This window comes from Oratosquilla oratoria, chromosome 24 (genome assembly GCF_046742065.1).
Source record: "Oratosquilla oratoria isolate Oo_2021 chromosome 24, ASM4674206v1, whole genome shotgun sequence".
Classification (NCBI taxonomy): Eukaryota; Metazoa; Arthropoda; class Malacostraca; order Stomatopoda; family Squillidae; genus Oratosquilla; species Oratosquilla oratoria.
In genome coordinates, this window is record NC_134800.1 from 35958954 (window position 1) to 35979301 (window position 20348).

A 20348-nucleotide genomic window follows, 5' to 3' on the forward strand; every position below is an offset into this window, starting at 1 on the left:
AAGGCTAGCAAAAGATACAGACATGTCTATAATTATCTCCCATAGGTAATGGTTGCTGTGGGGGAAGGGAAACCATCAGTTATGTGCCTGGCACTGTCACCATGGTCACTTTCACATTCCTTCTCAATTTGGCCGGTAATAGTACTTGCAGAAGGTTAATATACATCATAGGCACTTTGTAACAGCTGAAGAAACCATTAGGTCTATATCATTACGAATTTCTCCATACTGGCCCAGGATAATTAGATTAAACTCCTGCTGGGGTGGTGGTGTGGGGTGGGGATTCCATTTGTTAGACTAAAAAAAAAAAAAAAAAAAAAATTGGTTGACTCCAATTGACAAGACGTTGTCATAGGCCTATTATGGAAGCCTCTGTTATTATGATCATGCCTGTTACCCAGGTGGAGTGGGCTGATCATATTTATAGGCCTACAGGGCTATCTAGCCTATGTCATGACTGTACCCCTAACCTGCTTTGGCCTAGCCCAAAATATCGTCAGTCAAGCCTAACCATGCTTGTTAACGATTGTCAGTGACAGCGTAGATAACACAGGTCAACCTATACACATGATACAGACTGATACACCTACCTCCAGGCGTTTCGTCTCAATAGCAGTGCTCCTTCGACGGAGTTGGCTTGTCGAACCTGGGGTCTTGTCGATGACAAAAATTGTCGGTGTCATATCGTCTTTTAGAACGGGGTTCCTTCATGCTAATTATTAGTGATTCGGCAAGGCCAGGGTCCCGAGTGTATTGCATTTTATTTATTTATTTATTTATTTATTTATTTATTTAGTTATTTATTTACTTATTTATTTATTTATTTATTTATCTATTTATTTATTTAGTTATTTATTTATTTATTTATTTATTTATTTATTTATTTATTTATGTTTCGAAGAGTTTCGATTTCAATCCAGACTTCCATGACTCGTACCGTCTGCACCGAATGATCCAGTCCTTTTTTGGGAACAAGGTCTTTCGGAAAAGAATGAAAATGAAGTCCATCCGCAGCAGAATGTTTCTTCAATTTTGGGTAGCGGGTTAGTGTTCCTGCGTTCCTCCGGCTACAGTTAATACGCTCCTGGAATAGCGTTCCTCAAATGTTTTCGCTCGATGCGTTCCTGCGCACAGTAGTGTTTTTTGAGGAACTCGTTTTTTTTTTCTTTTCTTCTTTTTTAGGAATCACTACTTTTTTTTTAGGGGCGTTTTAGTAGTTTGGGAGCGCTATCGCAAGAACGCAGGAACGCACCGAGCGAAAAAAAAAATTGAGTGTTTCCTAATCCCACTTACGACCTGTCAGAATGTCTCAACATATATATATATATATATATATATATATATATATATATATATATGTGTGTGTGTGTGTGTGTGTGTGTGTGTGTGTGTGTGTGTGTGTGTGTGTGTGTGTGTGTGTGTGTGTTGAGATATTCTGACAGGTTGATGTGAGTGGGAGTGGGAAACACAGGAGTCTTTGTCTGAGTTTATTCCTGACAAGTTTCGCAGGGCTGAAATGATTTCAGTATCGCTGCGCTTCGATTCGTTACTCCAACTCGTGGGCGGGGAGTTGGGTGTGTGCGTGTAAGGTCACGGCATTACCCATAGATCGGTCATACGAGCTCTGAGCTCTCTTCCGGGAGGGAAATAGCTGTTGGTCACGAGTCCAACACATGTTCCAAAGACCAAGGTGAATCACACACACACACACACACACACACACACACACACACACACACACACACACACACACACATATATGTATAAATATATATATATATATATATATATATATATATATATATATATATATAGTGAGAAGTATGGCAGGGGTTACCAGGTTGGACAGAATGAGAAACGAGGTGAGGAGGAGAGCGAGGGTAGAAAAGTAGATGGCAGATAGGGGTGATTAAAGAGTATCGGGGTGGTTTGGACACATGGAAAGAATGAGTGAAGAAAGATTAGTAAAAGAGGTTTGGAAAGCAGAGGGGGATGGAGTGAACTTGAGGGGACGACCGAGGACCAGATGGAATGGGTGAAAGGGGCGTTGAACAAGAGGGGAATGTCTGTTAAGCAAGGAAGGGGGAAGGCAGGAGATATGGGTGAATGAAGAATGACTTTGTATAGATGATACTGTGATGCAAGGGAGGGACGTGGTGGGGGATTGGGTTGGGGTAGGGATTGGTTATGTATGAATGATATTTTGATGCAGCCTGAAGGGATTTCTCCCCGTCTTTTCTACTTTCTGCAAGATGGGACGGAGAGGGAGGGGTCCCCGATTACATGAAACGGCTTTGCTGTGGATGCACTGTGTCTTGCTGCGTTGGTTCTGACCACCCAGGGCAACGGGCGGGAGACAAGGATGACTCTTTATCCATGAGGAGCTGAGAGGGAGGAAAGCGTGGTGGGTGGGGGGAATAGGATACGTGCCTTTTGACTTGACTACCCTCTTTATAAAGCGAAAAAAACTTTAGTGTACGTATGTATATATATATATATATATATATATATATATATATATATATATATATAGATTTATAATACATATATATATATGTGTGTGTGTGTGTGTGTGTGTGTGTGTGTGTGTGTGTGTGTGTGTGTGTGCGTGTGTGTGTGTGTGTGTGTGTGTGTGTGTACATATATAGAGATAGACGCAAACAGAAGACTATGAAGCGGTGGTTGTGCCTATGACACTGGGGTTATGGGATAGAGACATAAGAAAGGAATCAAAAAGATAGTTTAATGTATTTGAAAAGTATGGTGTGAGATACAAGGATGGATAGAGTGAGACATGAGGTGATGCAGAGAGTGGGAGTGGAAAGGGAGCTGGCAGACAGGGGTGATGAAAGAATACGTGAATGGGTTGGGTATATGGAAAGAACGAGTGAAGAAAGACTAGCAAAAAGAGTGAGAGGCAGAGGTGGATTGGGTGACCTAAAGAGAAGGACCGAAAATAGGATGGATGGGGTGAAGGGTGCCTTGGGTTAAAAGGTAATATTTCTTGAACACAGAAGGGATAGGGCAGGAGTTGATGGTAAACTGACGCGATCCGAAGGAATTTTCTCTTCTCTGTTTACACGTGAGGATACAAACAGGGAGAAAGAATATTTTGGTACACAAACAGATTGGGTTAGGGTACTGAAAGGTGGCTGTATTTTGTGGCGATATAACAACAAAAGATGTTAAGAAAGCCTAGGAACGGGCAACATAAAGACACTCATCATTTCGGTACTTGGAACATAACCGTAGAAGATGAAGTAAAACTTAAAAGACTTCAACTGCTTGCACAAGTGAGAGGAATGAACTTTTAAGGTCAGTAGTGTTATGTATGCAACAGAAACGCGGGGGCGACGATCAAATCTTTATTGTGGCGTTAAGCATACATGGAGCGCGATGTGCCAACAGTAAGACAAGAACAGTCACCCTACCCTCAAACAGGCAACAAACAAGCACTCACAAATCACATTGCACATACAAGCCGTCTTATCCCTCACCCTGGCGACCGACGTATCATTTGACGTAAGAAATACATCAAATTAGACTCATACTACACACCCTTCATAAACAGCCAGACGAAGCATATAATCCACATCGTCAAGCACTCATCCGCTTGTGGTTTAGACAACATAAATAACATCCACCTAAATCACCTTGGACCACACATACTGTACACCCACCAACACTGCAAATTACATCTGGAAGCATGGGGGAAATCATCACAATCCCCAAACCTAACAAAAGCTCAACAGTTCCAGCATCACCTCGCCCAATAACACTTCCCTGCACCCCCTCCAAAGTCATAGACCGCCTCAAACTACAACTCGTCATACCACATATCCCCCACGCCAAATCACAACATGGTTTTAGATCACTACACTCCACAACACGCTATCCTGATTGATCTTACACATATTTTTAATGTCATCAATTCAGATAGGCCTCCACACAGAACACTTGTTATAACATTAGACATTAGTAAAGCTTTTGATACCATCCCCCAACACAGTCTCACAAACAAAATATACGAAACAGACATCCACGCTGATACCAAAAGATGGTTGGGCAATTATTGGACAGGCAGAAATGGCCAATCATCGCACGCCAAAAACTTTAGGAACGGAGTGCCTCAGAGTTCGTCATATCCCCCAGACTCTTTATATATACATGCGTGATATACCCTCACCCCAGATAAACAAATCTCTTTTTACGCATAAATAATAATTGCTTGCACACACCATAATGCAGACAGAGCCACAGAAATACAACAGCTATCTCGACATGCTCAACACCTGATTCACTACATACTCAAAATAATCCCAACTAAATTCACAGTCACACTTCTCACCAATTGGACAGCAGAGCACAAATCCATGTCATCCGAACAACACATCACAAGCACAGACAAAATACACACTTAGACTCAACGCGCTTAAATCTCTTGCAGGTACAACATTCGGATACAACAAAAAACTACCAATACAATATACAAACAGTGTGTACGTTCAATGTTGAATTATGTGAGCCCCGCATGGGCTTCTAATTTCACTGAAACTACCACAAAGCTCTGAAGATAACTACAAGCTGTACAAATACAACACCTGCAGACCATCTATACCATGAAACGAAAGTCCTCAAAGTCGAGGATCACCCTGACATAAGAGGAACACAAACACTTGCCGCAGCGTCCACAAACACAGCCCACCCACTTCACCACATGGCAGAATACCCACACACCACAAGAAACATCAAAACAACACCCAAATACCTATATCACACACAAGTGCTCTCTTCTCTTCCTCCAGAACCACCAGACAACCGCCTCCAGAAGTCCCTCTCTAAGTTATCAGATGCGGATGGATGAACGCATCACATATGTAACATTTCACCCCATACTAACACATTATGGAAGACTGCACTGTACACGAACACGCACGCCAACAACACAACATAGACTCTTTAAGGGATATATGGGAAAACCCCGTTCCAGCCATGGCGTTCCACAGGGAGACGGAACAGCTCGGCCAGACAGCCTAGGAAACGTCATAATCATCATCACTGTTATAAAGGAGGTAGCTCAAGGATCACACCCCATTCCACTCCCATCCATCACCCTTGTTTCCTTCTTTATCGTAGCTCCTCGTATATCAAGTGTTATTCCCGTCTCCTGCCCACTGCCCGGGTCAGAAGCAATGCAACAAGACACAGCACATAAGCAGCAACACTGTTGCACTAACTCGGCGACCCTCCCTCCTTGTCCCCTCATGCGGAAAGTAGAGAAAACTGGTAGAAATCTCTTCGGGCTGCGTCAAAATATCCATGCGCAATCATTCTCAACTCGCCCCAATCATTTGCTTTTCCCATTCCTTGCTCAACAGACACACACACACACACACACACACACACACACACACACACACACACACACATCATCATCATCATCCATGTACCTCATCCTTGGTTGTCCCTTGAAGTTCACTCCATCAACCTCTGCTTTCCACACCTAATCTTTCTTCACTCACTTTTTCCATGTGTCCAAACCATCCCAATAATCTTTCATCAGCCCTATTTGCTATCTCCCTTTCTACTCCCGCTCTCCTCCTCACATTCCCATTTTTCACTCTATCCAACCTTGTAACCCCTGCCATACTTCATCTCAAACAAATTTAAGTTTCTCCTTTCTGCCACTAATATTCTAAGTCTCCACCCTATACAGTGTCGTCGGCACAAGCACCCTTTCATGTAATCTCTCTACAATCCACTCCCAGATACCTATTTCTCATGACTCTTCCAACTCCCAAGACATTTACTTGCTTCTCTCAATCTACAGTTTACCTCCACCCCACTCCTCCATTCCCTGCCACATTCGACCCCACATACTTAAAACTATCCATTTCGTCCAGCCTGTACATACATGCATATATTTATGTATATATAGCATGAATGCAGGACAATTGCTCATCAGAAAAATGAAGGCTGACGATTGCTCAACAGGCGAGTAGTAGAACTTGTGTAGGAATAGGAAATGGAAAGAGTGAATGATTTCAGGTGAAGATGTGGCTTCACCAGGTTGTGTAATGTCACTATGATTGTTCAGCGTGTGTATGGATGGGGTGGTGAAAGAGTAAACATAAGGGTGTCGGACAGGGTTTTGGAGATTGTGAGTGGAATGAATTGGGAGGTGGACTAGTTGTCCCCCCCCACACACACACACACAAAATTATATACCACATTCATTCCCTTCGCCCTACCAAAGCCAGAGGAAATAGCTCGTCAATCCTCATCTGCCTATAAGCATCTTATCACTACTCCTTAGACTACACACACCCCTCCAACCCATTGTAGAACTTTTCCTACACCAATAATATAATCATTATTCTCCATATCTCCAATATCAGACATCACTTCAAAAACATTATCAGGCCTACCCAACTATCCCCGTAACTTCGTTTAGATAGTGGGGGAAGGATATTTTAAGTGGTGTTTTAGTCGAAAACAAAACTATGCCACATGCGTAACGTTAAGACTGCTGTGGATGACCACTGTAGCGAGAGCTAATCAGGCAGACTTCGTGGTAAAGTGATCGAAGGTGGTAGGGAGTGAATGTCTCAATCAGCTCTATCTTTATTGTGTAAGTGACAGGCTTATAAAGTGCTCCGGGATCACGCGACAGTCCGATCGACCAGTCAGCAATCGCCTCGTGACCTGAAGGGCTGCTGTCCTGGTGCATCCCTAACAACTAGTCGCTGAGATCGGTGAGGTGGCTTATTCCAGTAGCTAATTATCTGTTAGCCTGCGTGGCAAAGCGGACGTTTGTGGTGTGGACGCCACAATATTCCCCCCTCAGCGAGAATATTCCGTTGCTTACGAGAGGGGACGACCCGCCCTAGATAATCGTACTGGAGGTGGATCGTCGTCTTGTAGGTACGTTGGCCTGAAGCGATCGATGGAGACCCAGTCGTTGCTGTCTTTAATGCGTAGCAGGAATGTTTCTTTCTCTGAGCAACTTCGTAGGGGCCGGAGTAGGATGGGGTGAGGGGTGGCGTGTGAGCGTCAGTGCGGAGAAAGATATGCTCAGGGGACGTATCAGTGCTCTGGCGACTTGTAAGTTTGTTTGCACGGTGTGAATTCTTTGACGATACTTCGTAGGCGGCTGGTGTCGTTGTTCGTAGGGGCGTCGGGAAAGAATTCGCCGGGTACCACGAAGGGTTCGCCGAAGACCATCTCGGCCGGGGAAGCGTCGAGGCCCTCTCTCGGGGGTAGTACGAAGGCCGAGAACCCAGGGCAGTTGAGTGTTCCAGGTCGCGTAGTTACAGAGTGATATCAGGGCCGGTTTGAGGGTTCTGTGGAACCGCTCCACCGTGCCGGTAATCTCTGGGTTGTAGGTTGTGGTGTGGTGGACTGAGGTGCCCAATAGCTGTCCCAGGGATGTCCATAACTGCGACGTGAATGTGGTGCCGTGTTCGGACGTGATGTTTTCTGGAATGCCGAACCTGGAAATCCATCCGGATAACAGGGTTGCTGTGCAGGAGCTGGAAGTGGCGTCGGGCTTTGGGATGGCTTCACGCCATCTGGTAGAGCAGTCTATGATGGTGAAGAGGTAACGGTGCCCAGCTGAAGGAGGAAGGAGGCCCACTACGTCCACGTAGATGTGAGCGAAATGTCTCTGTGGTTGATGAAAGGGCTCGAGACCCGTCTCCGTGTGTCGGTGGACTTAAGATTTCTGGCAGGATATGCAGGATCGAACCCAGTTCCCCGCGTCGGGGGATATGCCGTGCTACACGAACTTTTGTGGCAGCAGCCGTGCTGTTGCTTGTCGTGAAGGATTAGACAGATCGTGGATGAGGCCGAAGACGTGACGGCGAAGGAATGCTGGTATCCATGGGCGTGGACGCCCGGTGCTGACATCGCAGAGAATGGTTGTGCTGGAATAGCTCAGGGGTATGTCCTTCCACTGTAAGGCCGTGAACGATATTCTCACTGCTGGTGCCTCGGGCGTCCCGTTGTTGCTCCTTGACGAGGTGGTTGTAGTCGAGTTTCAGCTGTACTGTGTCTATCTTTACTCTGGAAAGGGTGTCGGCTACGTTTTTTTTTTTTTTTTTTTCCATGGCAGATGTCGGAAGGTGCAGTTAAAATCAGCGATAGTTGAGAGTTGGCTGCGTTGTCGTGCGGACCAGGCGGACGCCTGTCTGATAAAGGCGTGAATTAAGGGCATGTGGTGGTCTGGATGGAGAATGTTGCACCCTTAAGGAAATGGTTGACGGCTTGGTGGACGGCGAGAAGTTCTCTGTCGAAGGTAGAGTAGTTCTTTTCTGCCTTGAGGAGTTTGCGGCTGAAGAAGTTCAAAAGGCTAGCTGGCATCCGTGGTGACGATAAAAGGGTTCCCAGGGATGGAAAGGCAAGGGTTTCTGCGGCTATGACGCTTTTTGCTTTCTGGAAGGCCTCTGCTTGAGAGGGGGCCCCACATAAAATCCTTGGGTTTTCCTGCCAGTACTTCGTACAGTGGTGTCATGGTTGTCGCGATCCCGGGCAAGAACCGGTGATAATAATTGACCATACCCACGAATTCCTGGAGAGCCTTGACTGTGGTGGGCGTGGAAAATTTTCGTATGGTGGTCACCTTGTGACACCACCTATAGGAGTGAGGTGGTGTCCTAGGAAGTCCACCTCTCTGGCGCCGAACACGTACTTGTCCTAGCGTACTACTAGGCCGTTCTGCTGAAGGCGGCCCAGGACCTCGGAGAAATTATGGTGTTCCTCTTTAGATGATGAGAAAATGAGGATATCATCAATGTAGCAGGCGCAGAAAGGTAAGTCGCCTAGGATGCCGTCCATCATTCGTTGAAAGATGGAGCCAGAGTTTGGCAGGCCAAAACAGCTGTAGTTAAATGTGAAGGTGCCGAAGGGCGTGGTCACAGCAGTATTTGTGATGTTTTCCGGATGCATGGGGACCTGGTAGTATCACTTCAGAAGGTCCAGTTTTGAGAAGATTTTTGCGCCGTGGAGGAAAGATGTGATGTCGGCGATGTTGGGCAGTGGATAGTAATCTGGCTCTATTTCATTGTTGAGACGCCTATAGTTCCCGCAGGGGTGGAGAGAGCCGTCCTTCTTTGTCACGATTTGGAGTGGTGAAGACCAGGGGTTTGGTGCCTTCTGGCAGATACACAGACGCTCGGGGTCGGCGAAGGTCTGTTTTCCAACCATTCCGAGATGCGAAGGAAAAGTTCGTCTGGGAGGGCTGCTAAGACGTGGTTGGCCCGTGAAATTTGGTATTTTGCTCTCTTGAGGCGAAAATGTATTTCTGTTTGCTGGAACCAGGTATGCGCGTTAGTCTGCGGCTGCAACTGGGTGAGTGTCTGCAGAAGTGGAGGACTGGGGGTTGTCGGAGGTCTTATCCATTGTATCGGGGTCACCAATGTAGCGAGCGCTACTCAGGCAGACTACGTGGTCGAGTGATCGAAGATGGTAAGGAGTGAATGTCTCAATCCGTTTATCTTTATTGTGTGACAGGCTTATATAGTGCTCCGGGATCACGCGACAGTCCGATCGGCCAGTCAGCGATCGCCTCGTGACCTGAAGGGCTGCTGTCCTGGTGCATCCCTAACAATAGTCGCTTGTTCCAGTGGCCAATCACCTGTTAGCCAGCGTGGCAAAGTCGTCGTTTGTGGTGTGGACGCCACACCGCAGACTAGTATATTGGGTTAATTTTGGTGATACAGCACTATTGAATTCTTCATTTTGTAAGATGTTATCAGAAAACGGCACTGTTGCAGTGAAATAAAGTAAGTATTTATAGTGTATTTTATGGAGAATAAAGTATCGATAACGCATTTAGACAGTTCTGGCAAGAATTCGCACCAACTATTTTAGTTACCTTTTCATTTTGACCCAGTGCATGGGCATTCTTACTTTGTAATTGTTTTCACTTGTGCCACCTGAATGTTCTTGAATGAATTTTATGTAACACTACAATGATAGACCGCTTTGTTGACACAAAGAACAAGTATTCAGTAATATGGTTTATTTACCTATCAGTATATTGCCTCTCTGCTGTAACTTATCTTTTAATGAAAATATCCCTTCGTCGTAACTTACAAATATGTTAACGATTATATATAATATACTCACTAGTATCGGTCTTTTTCCTTTTGCAGCTAACTACTCAATGACTGAACATCGTGATGTTAAACGAAATTCGGAAATTTTTGCCAGGGACAGAGAAACTGGCGAAACTCAAGACAACCTTGAGCTCAGACCAGCTCACCCTGGAAGACCTCCAAGAAGGCCCACTTTATTCAAGATTCCATCCTCGAAGAAGCAAAGGACAAATGCTTGCGAGAGAGGAACCTGCGAAATATGCCGAAAGGAAATCAAAACACCATGTGAAGGTACTGTACTTCCTCAGTATCGCAATTAATATGATTATTTGCAAGATTTATCGTTGTCAGATATAGATATATGATATTGCATTTTATATCATGTAAATTTGGAACTCCTTTTAGGCTCTGTCAACATGGAGCTGCCTGTGGCCAGACCCCCCCAACGGATAAAAGACTATATGCCGGATCTTCAATTAAGACAAGCTGATCAAGTTACTACTCATCACTGGCAAACTCGGCGATCGTCTTCGCCTAAGGTTATTGTACATTCACAAGCTAAACTTGAAGGCAACGGAAAGGTGAGGCATGTGGGACATATTGAATTGAGTAACGATCTTTATTCTTATCTTCAGCATGAATCTTTGACGAAACTTACGTCCATGTCAAGAGATGCCTCCAAACAACACACCCCGTTTCGGATACCTTCTGAGTTATCGTTCGAGTTATCGAAGAGGACACCTCTAGAAAATAATAGATTATCCTCAAAGAAGAGCGTGAACATCCCGTGCTGGCGAGAGTTCATCATGGGAAGGGATGCTGTTATTGACCAGAGTCGATTTTCTGAAAAACTGATTAGCAAGTACAAAACGAGCATCCCCTGTTTTGCCATTAAGGCTGTTCTTGAAAAATACTTATATCAACCTATGGCGAACATAGCGTATGTGATCTGTTTCCTGTTTATGGTTTTCCTTCCCTGTATAAGTCTCGCACTAGCTTTCTTCTACCGACTCCACATCCACCGGCAGATCCATGCACGGAGCGAGGACCTTGGTGTCGAAGTTCAGTATACGGGTAGCCCATTAGAAGGACCTCAAGCTCCTCTTATTTACTGTATAAGACACCAGTCGTGTGCACAGTGCCGACACATCAGAGAGGCTGAGCTCCATCGAAAGTACCACGAAAGGGTATTAGAAGAAAGAAACAAAAATGTTCTTTAGTACATTGTGCACTATATTGTTCACGTGTTTTTCGCATAAAGCATTTTGTACCGCATGGAATAGAATGTACAAAACAAAAGTAAATTTTTGTCATAATACGGATGTTCATCAAGAATAGTTGCCTACTCGAGTGATCTTTTTATTATGGCTGTGTTGACGCAGTTACTGGTTGGTGCTGCAACAAAAATATATATAATAAGTAAATAATAGGACATTTTTGGTCAGATTCGAAAGCAAGGTGCTAGCGAATGTCCTATCACAAGGGTCGGGATATTTACTACACTCATAATCAATTAGGAGCATATTAGTATATGGGGTGCGCGGTGTTGCTGTTTCACCAACACGCTTATGCTGTTCCCAGTAGTTTCTCCTAGCAAGCCCCCATGCAGTCACCCATCACAGTCCAAATTACTCTCGGCACAATCTGTCAATTTAATTTATCAAAAATATTTGTGGGCTTCCCTTTCGTCTCCACCGAGGGCTGTTTCTTGCCGAGACAATCCTTTAAGTGGGACCAACATCAGGGAAGGATGACACTGGAGTTGATGTTCGCGAATTATGCTTATGAGACTATAACTCGCAGAGCATTCTTTGGTTTGATACAAAATTATGCTAACGATTGCCTACAAATTTCAAAAGACACTTGGTACCAAAGACATCAATGCGCCTCTTCAAGTCAGTATGTCGTATTTGTTTCACAACGCACAGCAAGGCAGGGAGCGCAAGAGACCTGAAGGTTCGGACAATGTTCAACTGAATCACAGATATCAATCTGAGTTTCTCCAGGGCTCGGCAAGCAGGTCTATCATTCGCACTGAAATGATCCTCGACATCCTCAGTTTGCCGTTTTAGAATCCTGTATGGTTCCAGGTCTTCAGACAATATGACAACACTACTTATCTTTGTTCTCCTGTGACTTTGGCGTCGCCACACCATTCTTCGACCATGGACGCTCTCTATTACACTCCTTGGCAACAATTAGTTTCATGTTTGAAGGTATTCCATAGTTTCTCATGGTGCTCAAGGGCGACAATCATTCCAAATCGGTTAATGACTACCAGTGCATATTTGTGGGCACACGCATCATCCCTGAGCTTCTCCAAATTAAATTTGGTGGATATTATCACGGGATCCTCCTGGACTTGACATGCAGCCTTACTAACCACAGGTCTTTGATTGGTCCCAGTTCTCTATGATCCTCCTCCGAACACTAACAAATGTGATCGATCTCCTTTACCACTCCGGGATTGTTCCATCAAGTCCTATGTGGCTCTCGTCTCAGGAACAAAAACGAGTAATCCACAACTTTCTGGACTTTGCAAAACTCAGGAGAGAACTGTTAGTGTCCTTGATTTCATAGTCAGCTGCGTCGATGTCAATAACCATATTGCAGTCATCCAATGGCCGTGGTGAGCACTGTTCGACTACATATTTAAGCTTGGCTTAGAAATATCATCAGGTTCACGCCCCTCAGTAGGAGCATATACAGTAATAAGAGATACGAAGCCAACGGTGTGCTTCAACGTGACCAACATTATGCGCTCATCAACTGGAGTAATCCCTATAGCGGTGGGTTGTAGTTAGGTGGGACCCATAATCCGACCAGTAATAGAAGTAAATTCTCGCTACTAATCTTGTCACTGCCCGGTCTCCTCGCCTTAAAGAGAGCCACTGTATCCATGGGTATGAACTGTCTAGAAAAGACCATTTGCTTTTGCAGGATTGGAATTTGTGGGAAGTGAAGAACGGTCTGGTTGAAAATGAAGGATAGTGGTGTGAAAAAGCGGCTATTGCCAATAAACACTTTGGGTGTGGTTAAGGGTGTTCAGGCGTGGTCAAGGAGGCCCACAGCGGTGTTCAGTTCTCGAGTTAGTTTTTATTCATTGTAAGTCTCCTGAACTCCACCGATAAAAAAGGAGTAGTCAATCGTTCTTGAAGAGGTTGCAGGCGTGCACACGAGAGAGCCCACATGAGGTGGATTGGATGTAGCTGATGGATTGAGATGTAAGTGTGTACATGTAAAAGAGGTGAGCCATGCGTGAAGAATGCCTCTCGGGTACAAATTTGAGCGTGTCCATGGTTGGATCAATCGCACGACGAAGTACACGGTATGTTCAGTATGTAATGAGAAAATGTCAGGCGAGACATTATATATGATTTCATCAAAATACTACTTCATGGTGAAGTACACATACATATATTCTATAAAATGACTAACTGGCAACTTTCTATATTTGTATGTCTGAGTGCAGCGGTGAACGTGGTGGAACCAGTCTGATTCGGTTTGCCGATCTGTGAGTCAAGATGCAGGGAAACATGGAGCAACGATACACCGTCAAATTTTGTGTTAAACTTACAAAAACCAAACAAGAAGCTTATGGAATGTTAAAGGAGACCTATGAGGATGAACAGATGAGCCAAGAAAGATTCTATCGGTGGTTTAACAGATTTTCTGAAGCAAATGAACAGGTTGAGGATAAACCCGAAAAGTGCACTCAAGGAGGAAAACATCGAGGAAGTGCAAAGGTTAGTGATGCAAGACCGTCGAATATCTGTGAGGATGATATCTGAAGCTGTTGGTATTAGTATTGACACAGTAGAGACAGTTCTGACCAAAGATCTGAAGCTCCACAAAGTCTGTGCCAAGTTCGTGCCAATGATCCTCTCCGACGACCAGAGGCAGTTTCGTGTGGTATGTTGCACTGACATTCTCGAAATGATAGAGGCTGATTCAGGTTTCCTGAATAAGGTAGTGACTTGCGACGAGAGTTGGGTGTTCACCTACGACCCTGAGAGCAAACATCAGAGTGCTCAGTGAAAGTAGGCGACCTGTCCCACACCCAAAAAGGCAAGGATGAGCAGGTCGCAAGAGAAGGCCATGGTCATTCCTTTCTTTGACTCCCAGGGGCTCATTCACGTTAAATGGGTCCCTCAGGGTCAGACCGTCAATAAGGAATATTACCTTACTGTTCTGAAAAGGTTCAGGGAGAAGATGAGGAAGAAGAGACCTCAACAGTGGAGGAGTGGTCAATGGTGGTTCCACCAGGACAATGCCCCATGCCATAAGTCAACGCTGGTGACCACCTGGATGGCCGACAGGGGAATGAAAGTGGTACAACACCCACCCTACACCCCTGGCCTAGCCCCTTGCGACTTCTTCCTGTTCCCATGCATGAAAGACAGCCTCAGGGGAACCAGATTCCAGTCAGCAGAGGAATTGAAAGAGGCATCGGAAAATTACCTGAAGAAACTACTGAAAAAGGACTTTGAGGAGGTCTTCCAGGATTGGGAGAGACGCATGCAGAAGTGTGTAGATGCGAGAGGCAATTATTTTGAAGGAGACAAAGTTTTGGAAACTTATGAAAATAGTCTCTCCTGACATTTTCTCATTACGAATTCACCGCCCGGCGGATTTTTGTGGCACCCCTATAGTCCAGAGCACCATATAGAGCCTAACATTTTTACTCATTAAGGAATGTAAATGATTGACGTATGTGTTGATACCAGAGTGTTCAGATATTTTTTACGGTATCAGTTGTCATTCGTGTATCCCAAATTTCGAAAATTAGATATAAAGATGTTTTAGAAATTAGTATACACCGTTATTATATAATTCCAGCCCTTTGTATAAGCTGCTAAATCATTGCACAGCAATTACAGGGTAGTTCTTGTTATATAAGATTTACTTGGTTTGATTTTGCATGCCTTGAAAATAGATGTTTATTTTTGCACTCACAGTATATATTGTATGTTTATATCTTCCATGAACAATCATATATTTAATCTGGGCACTTTTACCAAGTTCTGTTTTACAGTGGTCGTTTTATCCTTATTGTAGTTGAAATCATAAATATTTTTACATATTCTTTATTTTTCAATTGTGCAAGTTGTTGTACCCCTAGAATATTCTATGGTCTTACTAAGTATTATTATATCATTGTTCTCTTTTTCCGTTCCTATTTGTTATTACTGAGAATGTTTAAGAACAATATAAGAGTAATGACAGTTATGTTGTTTTATGTAATAAAAGTTTATATATAAACGAAAGTTTTAATGTCCTACAAAACATTTCTCTATCTTCTCTCACACACTGTGCCGTTCGTCTTGTGGGCTAGACTATGCTTTCACTTATCAAGCCGGTAAGCCTAAATTGGCGTCTGATGAGAAAGAGATCTTTTGATAATGCTACAAAAATAAGTAATATGAAAAATGAAATAGACTAGTGTGGAAGTTTGAAAATGTTAGAGGATTGACAAGGATTGTGATTTGCCACAGGAAGACCAAGTTAATGTTTACATAAGAAGCCGAGTGAAAGATTATATGTAATGAAAACGAAATGGAAGTTGGGTCAAGAAAAACAGGAATTATACAATTGGATATGAAATAAACAACAAAGCAAATGAAGAAAAGGATCTGTAAGTCTTAAAGATGATATCCTGAGAAAATAGAATAGCGAAAGACATATAAGCTGTTGATGAATATGAGTGGTATTTTATATTTGCGAAAATATGAAGAAAAAAACTTATCCACCCTAGACAGGAATACGCAGTAGTGGTGTGGTCACCGGAGAAAAATATAGTAAGAAAATTAGAGTAGAAACAGCGAAAACACACACACACACACGGGAGCGACGTGCGATTTCGCTCGGGAAAGTTCCAATGTCGCTCTCTCAAATCCAATAGCGGGAGCGATCCCCCCCCCAAAAAAAAAAGAAAAAAAAAACGCTGGCAAGATTCAACGTTTTCCATGCATTATCCATCATCTGGCAATCCCTGAATCTCATCACCATTGATGAAAGGCTCAGACCAAACACAATTTACCCGTGATCAATCACTGCATTATCAATCGATATCATAAACGCAACGCATCAATTAACTTTAATTTGTTGATGTACGTACGTATGTGTACACGGTATAGCTGCTAGAGTTCAATGGGTTACCTAGCCTAGCTTCGTATCAGCTGCATGAGCGAGTATACTAGTACATGTTGACTAGACTCTACACGACTATCGTGCTACATAATGTCGCTACTTGCGAATTCCATGGTACCTGTATGCAGGGAAGTTCATTGGTTGCATGCAGCTAGCTGCCCAATCAACGCGCTGACTACATACCCAATACCACATCACCGCATGCATACGTACACTGTACATATGCAAACTTGCTCGAGGCCTAGGGGGGAAACTGGGAAATCCCATTTATATCCTCGTTCGCGTATTTATGAAAAAAACAAAATAGAATCAAATGTTTGGTCAATAATTGAAAGTAAATAAATTTAAGTATAAATATGAACATTTGATAATTATATATTTAGTTCATAAATATGGATCTTTGGAGGGAGAATAAAAAATACAAAAATAAAAAATTATTCGTTAGCTAGCTTAGGTTTACGGTAGCTAGGTCTACGTTCGTACGTCACGTCCATTGCTATAATTAGATTAATATCAAGTAATGAAAATTACCTAGTGACCTTGCACTGCTACCATAGAAGACCTGCATAGTACTATGCAGAACAGCAGAAAGTCAGAAACTACTCATTTTATTCTACAAAACTCTGCAAGTGAATCTTAAACAACTTAACAAGGAAACTCAGCAATTTGCATCATATTGAAATCCATTAACTAATTTGACATGTTTGTATCAATACATTACAATAACAACCTGTAAATTTGCATGTATCTTATTCTTCCCCCACCCCTCCCCCTCCCCCCAAAAAATTAAAGGCTGATTTGTTAAATATATATATTTTTTTTTATGCACATGAGTAATGAGTTAGCCTTCCAATAGTTTGAAGGAAATTGAATCTGCAAAAACATGGCTCTGGAAGTATCAAAAATGGCTCTGGTAATTAAAAAAAATGGCTCTGGTGAAATAAAAAAAATGAAAAATGGCTCTGAAAAAAAAAATAATAATCTTTGTTTCCCTGGTAGAAAATGTGGAACAAGAATGATCGCCTGACTGACAAAACTGATAAGGAGAAATTAGATAAAATGAGTGTCCACATTGGAAGAGATAAGAGAGGTGATACAATGGCTATCTTCAGAATTGAAAAAGGAGCAGAAATGATAGACAGAGTTCATATGAAATGAAAGAACACCACGAGGACATACAATGAATAAATTTATAACTAAATGAATAAATGAAACTAATTAATCAGATAAATAGATCAATAAGTAAATGCGCGGACATCCACGTACATATGCACACGCACACACACTTTACTCCATATTACAAGAAGGATATAGAGGATTTAAAGTGCAGCATAGAGTAACACAAGGTAAAACGAATACTATAAGGTACGTTGAACACACACACCCCTCCGCGCACCTCCACCGTGACGTCATAGGAAATCCAGAGGGGGAGAGAGTGAGAGGTAAAAGAAAATGTAAACTTTAAAGAAAACCATCTGTATGTATGGTAAATTTTAAAATTACACTATGATGTTCACATAATACTGAAATTACTCAGTATCACTTTCTTATCCTCAAATTATCGGTATCTGAGATATGACCGCCAGAAAATTTATGAAAATGTTTTCCATGATTTCACATTAGGTGGATTATATTAATATGACGAGTTATTAGATGGGATGACATGTCAATTTATATGTTGATCAGGTAGATGAGGAAGATATTATACTGTTGATACACACCAACTAGCTGAATATAAACCCAGTAGTAATGACACATAAAAGCATCATATGGTTTTTATTATATTACATTTTGGATTTGCGTGGGTTTCCATATCTCCTCAAGCGTGGATTTTATATGTAGACCTTTATCTCCACCAAGCTCAGTTATGTTTTAACCGGATTCTTTAGTCTGTTTATTTGCAATTGAATGAAAATTTCAGGAAATGTTGCTAATAAATAGTTACTTTCAAAATGACGGCTGCATTCATATCCAAATGACCGAGTATTGTGTGTGCCACATAATTCAATCCATTTCTTTCTAAGTTCTTTATCTTTGGGTAGTGAAAAGAAATGTATATTTTTATCATTTTCAGTCTAACGGCATTGCGCTTCTGCACTATACAAACTGTTGGCATTTTTATATGTTATTTGTCTGCCTTAACTACCCCTTTAATCAGATGATGGAGCTTCGCTCCACACACTGGTGTGTGAGTGACTGACAGCCCTCGACCCGCGGAACCCTGGTCTCGATATTTCCGTTGATGTCATCATCTACCTGCGCAGTGGAGAGGTTTTCTGGCTCTTCCTTAACCCCCCCCCTGCTAACTTACCTCATAGTATTCGTTTTACCTTGGAGTAACAAAGCTCATTCCTAGGCTGCGCAACAAACCATATGAAGAGCGCTTAAGTAAAGTAAATTTGTTTAGTCTCTCGAAACGGAGAATGAGAGTTCTTCAAAATTGTCAAAGGTATTGAACATATGGATGTGGAAAAATATTTTAAGATCGACACCTCCGACGCAACTAGGAGTAATGGATGCAAGATTGAAGGAAAATATTTCAAAAAGGCGTAGCAAAGTACTCGTTCTTCAGTCGCGTTGTTGATATATGGAATGGTCTATCATCCAACGTCATCAGTTGTTCCACTGTAGAGGTATTCAAAAAATGTCTCGACATTTACTTAGCTACAAATACCCGATTAGAATTATATACTAATAGATAATAATGATAATAGTAATAATAATATTAATGATAGATTAGGCACCGAAACAGTCATGTATGGATTAATAGGTCTGTTGCTTTTCGTTTGTCCATGTAACTCCTTGTGACTCCAGATAATAGTGAATTGTGTTCAAATATTCAAAGCTAGTGTGGACAAGTCAGTCAGCACGCAGTCGTGACGTCATGTCGTTCGTTGTGATGATGTCACTTGCCATACTGGACATGAAAGGGATTTATGTGAAGTCAGTTTCACCCGTGTAATCTTACTGAGTTAATTTCTGCACAGCATGTATGGGGGAAAGTTGCTCAACGTAGGGTGCCAGACCACCAAATTGGAAAACAAAATGTAAAAAGAATTAAAAAAAAAGTATTTCCAGTTCCCAAAGGGAGAATTTAAAATTGCTCTTTTAATCGTTTACTCTATCTTCCGCCAGGTGGTTTTATTCAGCTGAGGTAAACCCTCATACGAAGAGTAGAAGTTTGATGCAGTTCTTTTTCTGTCCATAGGAAAATTTTAGTTGTGCCACTCGTCAAATGTCGTGTATGAATGATGAACACATTGATCAGTCACAGAGTATATACCTCTATCGAAACCTTGAACGGCTGAAAGGCCGAGGAGTTTAAAAAAAATGGGGGTAGTGTAGGAGCTCTTGGCTCGAAAAATATATTTCAATGTTATCAAAGAACAATGGATGTCTGAAAGGTAGGAGTGTGGGTTTGCCAGGAAATTCATCACCGGAGTGCTGCGGAAGGCATCCGTGCTGAGGGGGTGGCCCACTGGCTGGGTCGAGGACCAGGAGTCTCAAGTAATCCAGTTCGGCGTCTCCCTCACCTTGAAGTCAAACGCGATTAGTCCGAGAGCACAATTGTCTTATTTCAGTGGCGTGACACTCACCGTTCTGCGGCAGATTTGGTTTTTATTCCATGTCTTGCGAGGGGAAGGAAAATACCAATGTACCACAAAAGGTAACGTGAGTTTTAGGGTGTGTGTGTGGAGGGGGGGGAGTCATTGCCCTGTTGTTGGAAGGGTGTGCAGCAAGAAGTGAGTAGGGTGAATTCTCAGTAGAAACAGCTATTTTTAATATCACAGGTAAATGGAAACAAACAAAAGAAGAGGAGAGAGAAACATGCACTGGTGGCAAAAATGTCTCGTTGGTATGAATATAAACAATGTACTACAAGGGCACGGTACGTCATCACAGTAAAGGTGACTGAAGTCTAATGACAGCAGCCTATGGATTCGTGTGCTACCTATGTTGTCTTCAATGATAACAAGAACACAGTGCCAATAGAGATTAGTGATTCATAGGACGACAACAGAGGCTGAGAGCAGGAACATGGGAAGAGTATTCCATAAACAGGTTTGGATAACAACAGGTCAACAACTGGTGTGTATAAAC

At 42.7% G+C, this 20348-nt stretch overlaps 1 protein-coding gene across 1 annotated transcript in view; it reads left to right on the forward strand.

Annotated features, from left to right (window-relative positions):
* The window catches only part of LOC143038323 (uncharacterized), a 16697-nt gene extending 5379 nt beyond the window's left edge, over positions 1-11318 (forward strand). The window contains exons 3-4 of the mRNA XM_076207349.1: positions 10155-10388; positions 10503-11318. Coding sequence (XP_076063464.1) covers positions 10155-10388; positions 10503-11317 — 1049 coding nt within the window. The 3' untranslated portion in view covers position 11318. The remainder of the gene's footprint in view (positions 1-10154; positions 10389-10502) is intronic.
* The last annotated feature ends 9030 nt before the right edge of the window (positions 11319-20348 follow it).